At 35.3% G+C, this 7,361-nt stretch overlaps 1 protein-coding gene across 1 annotated transcript; it reads right to left on the bottom strand.

The window, feature by feature from the left end:
• Positions 1 to 286: 286 nt before the first annotated feature.
• LOC146721793 (uncharacterized) lies at positions 287 to 2,685 on the bottom strand. The gene is made up of 2 exons (XM_085486232.1): positions 1,531 to 2,685; positions 287 to 1,427 (listed from the first exon to the last, which is right to left on the bottom strand). The coding sequence occupies exons 1-2, from the start codon at positions 2,600 to 2,602 to the stop codon at positions 877 to 879; spliced, it is 1,623 nt and encodes a 540-aa protein (XP_085342358.1). The 5' UTR covers positions 2,603 to 2,685; the 3' UTR covers positions 287 to 876.
• Positions 2,686 to 7,361: the final 4,676 nt, after the last annotated feature.

Genomic DNA, 7,361 nt, shown 5'->3' with positions numbered 1-7,361 from the left:
AGTAAAAATGGATAATATTTTCACATATTGCATTATCACATTATTTCTTTTATTGCGTATAATAATATGTAATTAATCTAACGCGATAATAATTTTTAATTTCTCTAAATTCTTTGAAATTGCGTTGTCTCTAAATATATTACTGAATAAATTACACTTTTACATGTCTTACAATCGAATAAAGATCTGACAAGTATCATGTTGTTACTTGTCTCGATAAGTGTCAAGTTGATCATAAATTACATTTGTCATACATTTCGAAACATAGCGGAAATACTAATAGTCATACTCACAAGGGACATGTCACAACTGTCCGGAACCGATTTGATTCTCCTTGAAATATGTTGTTAAATACACAAATCTAAAAGACACGTATTTTTTTATACGTGCGCAATTTGAGTTTTAAGGGGTGAAACACCCCTTTAAAGAATAACGGTATTTTTCTTTAGGATCAAATATCTGCTAAACTATAAGAGATATAAAGAAAAAACGTACAACAAATTTTAATGGCTTGAAGAGTACTTTAAAGTTATATGAACAAAAATTTTTTTTTTTTTTTTTTTTTTTTAAAAACCCTCACCACCTAATTTTTTTTTTCAAAATTAAAAATTTTGTTTTACCTAATTTAAAGCTTATTTTTTTCCAAATTCAACCATGTGTAATAAAGTTATGTTACGAAATATCATTTTCGAAAATTAATTATAAACGCTCCCGTATATACGCTCATCCGTGCTATGTGCGTAAGTAATTACCGTCGAACAATAAAATATATAAAAAATGTTTTTGTATAATTCTTATTTATGTTTTCTATGTATTTATAACTGTGTATTGTGTATATTTAGATTTTTTTTAAAATGTATTTGCATTTTATATTATTCACTCATTATACACATTACAATAATGATATTCGACAAAAAAATGTTTCAAACATAATGACTTCTTGCACCAAGAACATCTTACTACAGCTATATTATTGCAACCTTCGATATCACATTTTGTTAAAGTTTCGTCTAAACTAAAGTGTACTGGATTTTCGAATTCGTCTGGTCTTTCATTCGTATAACCACTTTTAAACCACGAATATTTAAATAAGTTTTGATATCGTGGGGATGACAATTGATTATGTATCAAAGATTGCAATTTTATTATATTATTTCGTTCATGTAAGTTTATATTACTTTCCAACAGTAAAACCGCATCTGAAAATCTTTTAGCAAAATTTTTCCAAATTCTGAATCCATAAACATCTAATGGTTGTATTTTCCCTGTAGTTCCTTTCGGTATTATCATAGTAGTAATATGTGTTCCAGGAGGTGTTAAATCCGAAATCATATTGGGGCAATGTCCAGTCCATGAATCGATAAGAAGAACGCTATTAGGACCAATGTTTGCGAAATAAGCTTCTTCTAACCACATTTTAAAATGATCTGTACAAAATATAAATGTTAATTTAATAGTTTTTTTATGACTCTTATTAAATTGTTAAATAAAATAAGGTTGTTAAAAAAAGTAATTATAAAAGGAAAATACCTGATGTCATTTTACCAGATTTCGATGCTTTTACAATAACATTTTCTGCTTTAAATAAATTTTCTTGTACTCTTGGTCCAAATTTACCATTAGCTTCTTTTAATACAATAAATAAAGGGGACAACAAATTGCCATTACAGGATATTATTGGTTGTATCGTATATGAATGGGTTGTTGATGATATGGATTGCACGACACGTTCTACTTTCTTTTCTCCCTGGTTAGACAATGATCTTCCAGAGTGAAGTTCCAATTGGAAACCACTTTGATCTGAATTGTAAATATTTTCAGATCCAAACTGTTCAATAAGAGGTTTTACTGTTTCCAGAAAATCATCAGCTGATTTTTGCAAATCAGCAGAATCTTCTAATGTTCTTCTAGTGACAAACTTCGTAACTTTTCTTGAAACAATTCGGTGAGACTTCTTAAATCTTGCTATCCAACTGTGAGATGCTTTAAATATAGGATTTAAATTTCCTATTTCTTCTTGAGCTTGTAAAGCCCATCTTTTTAAATCAATATCATGAACCATGAATCCTGATTCGACAGCTGCAGTAAATTTATCATGTGTAAATTTGGAGATGTAAGATAATTTTTCTGTACGACTTCCACCTGATTGTATTTGTTCTTCCCATCGCCTTAACTGACGTTCAGATGAAACTCTTCTAAATTTATTTTGTACTACTCTTAGAGGACGATTCCTTTTTCTGTCATTACTGTTTTCATCAGTGTCCCGAAATCGCCAATACTCAACAGCTCGTCTTTTATAAGAACTATCAAAATTTGTATCATCATTTGAACAATGAGGATGAGAATTTAAACTATCTTCATGCCATGCTTCTTCGTCATCTTCAATTATTTCAAAACTATGTAATTTATAAGGTTCTTCATAATCGAGATATATTTCTTCCGTTACTTCCACCCCATTATAATGAAAAACGCTATCCAGTAATATTTTTTTAATGTTTTCCTTTAATTCCACTTCTGCTTCAGTTACTGGCGTTTCTGTTAAATATATTGAATTTATTGACACCAATAAAAGTCTAACAACGTTAAGCGGATTGATAATCATATTCAAAGATGTTATATTTTGCTTTCTATTGCAATAAAAGAACAGTTTACACAGATATTATTACAACGAAAAGACTACACCGACTGTGAGAATTATGCTGCTACATGAACAATTTATATTAACTTATCAGAAATACGCCATCACATAATCTTATTTTATTATTTATTTTAACGTATTAAAGATTTTATTGTAAAAATTATAACTTATCTGGAACACGTACACATAATCTTATCTTATGATTCATTTAACGTAAGATATAAAATTTGTTTATGCCAAATATTGCGACATTGGTATTCGCAAGATTCAATTAAAAAATAATTTTATTATAAAATATAATTGTTTTTAATTTTTATAGAAGAAATTAAATATTAAAGAAATAATAAGAAAGCAGGGGGTATATTTAAAAAATTCTTATTAATTATATTTAAAAATTTTTTTTTAAATCTAAATATACACAATACGCAGTTATAAATACATAGAAAACATAAATAAGAATTATACAAAAACATTTTTTATATATTTTATTGTTCGACGGTAATTACTTACGCACATAGCACGGATGAGCGTATATACGGGAGCGTTTATAATTAATTTTCGAAAATGATATTTCGTAACATAACTTTATTACACATGGTTGAATTTGGAAAAAAATAAGCTTTAAATTAGGTAAAACAAAATTTTTAATTTTGAAAAAAAAAATTAGGTGGTGAGGGTTTTTTAAAAAAAAAAAAAAAAAAAAAAATTTTTGTTCATATAACTTTAAAGTACTCTTCAAGCCATTAAAATTTGTTGTACGTTTTTTCTTTATATCTCTTATAGTTTAGCAGATATTTGATCCTAAAGAAAAATACCGTTATTCTTTAAAGGGGTGTTTCACCCCTTAAAACTCAAATTGCGCACGTATAAAAAAATACGTGTCTTTTAGATTTGTGTATTTAACAACATATTTCAAGGAGAATCAAATCGGTTCCGGACAGTTGTGACATGTCCCTTGTCAGATATAATCAGCAGAGCGATCTAATAATTCTTTTCATAAAACCCGTCTTCGCAAAACCCGTTAATTAATGTTCTCCGCAGAGACGTTTACATTCGAGGGTGAGACTCGCTTTAAGCGCCCGGCGCGGTATTAGCATTCGATCCAATTTCTCGCTTTAACGAGCGCAATCCGGTTGAAGGGAGGACAACGTGAACGCGCGTAATAAACGTACTGGTCTTCCTAAGGCGACCGCCCACGAACATATACCTCGTTAGTGACAGATGCGATTTGACCCATTAGCACAATCACGGTTACGTGCGCCTCGTCTATCTCCTCTTCTTCGCATCTTTCTTCTCTCCTCCTCTTCGTATCTTTCTAACATATAACGCGGCTAACGGAACTCGAAGACGCAGACCGGAAAAGAGCGCCGCACTTCAGGATGCCGACACGTGCCATATCGCTCAACTTGTCCCGTATGTCCATATACGAGGCTCTATACAGAGTTGAGCGTTGCCTATGACGATCCTTCTGGCTCGTCGACGAGAATTCTTAGATCCTCGTATGGAGAGCCGAGAATGGACAAGGACTTCTCGTCCGCGGCACGCGCATCATGTCCATAAAGTTGCGTACAAGATGTCCCGGAAGCATCGCCGTATCGTTTAATCTTTATGCAGTGTTTAGTTGACCTATTTAAATATACACAGCAATTAGCAAAGATTGATCAAATTGATATTAAAAAATCTTTATGTCTTAAGCAATATGTGTAAAATTGAATAATTTATATCTTGGAAATCTGATTATACGATAAAGTTATACGATAAAATCAAACATATTACCTGTATACATATACGTTTTGAGAATAATTGATATAAAATGACATAAAAAATGAAGCAGATCAGTTTTTTTTCTATTCTATGATTAATGACATTTTAAATCTCAAATCTGGCTTACTAAAAAATTCCTGAACCATCTACAGTCAAACGCGGAAACAACTCGTGAAAAATTCAGATCTCTCTTCGATTCTTTTTCTAACAAATAGACGAGCGAAGTCAAAAGGATTAAGTGCATCTCATTAAGTGGCTGGTCCGGTTCGTCGAATCGAATCGCGATGATCGGCGTACAATGACTTTAACGAGCCGCCGTAAAGGCCCTGTGCCGGTGCACTCTCTTTTTTCTCTTCGTTTTGGTAGAAATTCGGAATGAAGCCGAACACGAGAGAAAGGTTAATGCACCTTGTGCAGAAGATATCCCGAAATGGAGCGTCGCGTAGGATGACGCCCTTGCGGACACCTACGCGATCCTGTCGCGTCCGACCGTCTAGGACCAGGTTAGCGAGCTCGCGGCCATCTAATAGGCCACGTTGAATTTCTAAGAAAAAATATATATAATCTCTCTCGCATTCTTTATTGCGAACGGGATGGCCTTGTTAGTCGACGCGTCGAGATTTATCGACTTATCGTTTGTTACGAGAAGGAACCAGCTCGTCTCTCACACGTTGAATAGATATCCGTTATTGTGACAGCAGGTGATAATGTATAGCCGGATGTGCTGTTGAAAGTCGGCCCAAGACGTAGAAGATAAGGATCCAAAGGATTTGTTTTGTCCTTTTGTGCTACAACAGAGTCTCGCGCATCTAAGTGAATGGAAAGTTGAAGTATAGTCGACCTTCGTTGAAATTTCGACAGATTCTGTCTGCAAAATTTTCTTTGCTAATTATTATTATTATAAAATAAATTCCGAGCCTTGCGCTTGGGAAGAATCTCAAAACAGACTAAACAATAATAATACCAAGAAAAAACGTACATCGGCTATTTAATGTGCAGTGGCTGGAATTCATTACTTTGCTTTCATCAGAAAGACAATCGTGTCGAATAAGGTCGCTCACCTCCGGATAACGAGGGTCTGAGAAAAAAGACTGGCCCTTGCAGCCGGAGATCTCGCTTGAACCTTTTGGCCCGGTCCGAGTTCTTATCTCGACCAACGGATCTAACAATAAGATACATAAGGTACGCTGCAAACGAGGGACGAGCGAGAAAAAGAGCAAATCGCGAGAAGTGCGAACGACCGAAGAGCAACAGCCGAAAGCTAGAGTTTCGCCCTGTCGAGTGCGTAAATTAGGCGCTCGACCGCGACAGATATAACTAACGATCATCTCAAGAAGGAGAAATCTCGACGGACAGCGGTCTGCCATACATCTTGCTACTTGACAGCTCGTCTAAGAAAATTAAAACAAGCCCGCGATAAGACCGATTGCCAATTCATCTCCGGTATAATTAAAATGGTAGGGATTGCTGTTTAATTAGGTATCTCCATACGCAATGTTTATAATGATCGCGCCAAATATTTATACAATCGCGTAATTATTCTCGCGTCAACGTGATTCGTTTCGCAACGTCAACGTAGGAAATTGTTAAGCCGACTATACACTTCGAGGAAGGACAGCATAGCGCACATGAAGTTTGTGCATCACGTTCGGGTCACTGGTGTACGAGAAGACCGTTATGAGTCAGTATAAGCCCAGGGGAGAGGCATTATGCATAGCTACGGGCGTAATCCTGACTTCCAAGAAACGATCGCTCATTGATCCCGAGTCTCCCTCCCGTTTCGACGACACAGGTCACGTCTGCATAACGGTCCCCCGCAAAGGACACGCGCCTCTAAACTGCGCTCGTGGACTAATCAAATTGACACCGACGTGGAAACCGCTATTGTGCTCCAACGATTTTCTCGCGATTGACGCGGCTGACTTACGGTAACTTCTCGACAGGATCCGCGAACGAAATGAGACACGAACAAGAACTACATTAATTTTATCGATAGTGTAATCGGGGAGTATTTAATCATTGCTTATATTGAGATAGATCCACTATAGCGAGATTTATCTCAATATAAGCAATGATTAATTTATGCTACGGTAATTCGACAATTTGATTCGAAACAGCGATGAGCTAAGCGAATGTTTCGATAAAGAAAACGAGATTTTATCGTTGCAAGACGACACATCGGTTTATCGTACATTCTTTTTATGTATGACATAAAATGCATTCTCGGAAAAACTCGTATTCCTTGACACGCTCTCGCGTGTGTCTCAATCCGCGTTTTCTCGTCGCATCGTTTAACGTTTAACGTATGTAGTCAATCAAGAAATATAATCGTCGCAACGATGCGGTAGCTTGTCCATCATATACATAATTTATGAAAACGGCAATAACATAATATAATCTTGATAATCTGCCGTTGCATCATGAATCATCAAATCTCCGAGTTTATTGACGCAAACACACGATTACGTTTGCGAAATCGCGCAGAGGAGAACTTTAATTAGACGATCAAGCTTGTATGCCCATGTAATGTCTCTCTCGTTGAAACTTTCTCTGTTCTATGCGGTCTATGCTACTAGACTCGTTTTTAGCGCTCATTAAAATTTTGCATAATGCGCTACTGACCGGCTGTCGTCATAACGAGAGTTTATCTCACCGATATATACACAATCGCGACTATCGAAGGCAACGGTATTCGCCGCTTTTCCCATCATCTCTCGTTCATATACAACTCGGACAGACTTCTGACGGCGACTACTGCTAGAAATGATGCATAACGTGTCACGATATAATAGACCCTCCGTGCGTCTCTAGTCTCGTAATGCAAAACGATCCATTATTGTTGATCGCGACGGTAATGTATACTCGAAGACGTAAATAAAGTATACATGCTTTAATTCAAGTAAGTTTTATTTAAATGCTGCATACAATTACGCGTATACATATATATATTTTTTATTTA

The sequence above is a fragment of the Nylanderia fulva genome, unplaced genomic scaffold (genome assembly GCF_048542155.1).
Source record: "Nylanderia fulva isolate GAGA-0341 unplaced genomic scaffold, ASM4854215v1 Scaffold41, whole genome shotgun sequence".
Taxonomy (NCBI): Eukaryota; Metazoa; Arthropoda; class Insecta; order Hymenoptera; family Formicidae; genus Nylanderia; species Nylanderia fulva.
This window is presented reverse-complemented; position numbering and strand designations above follow the sequence as displayed.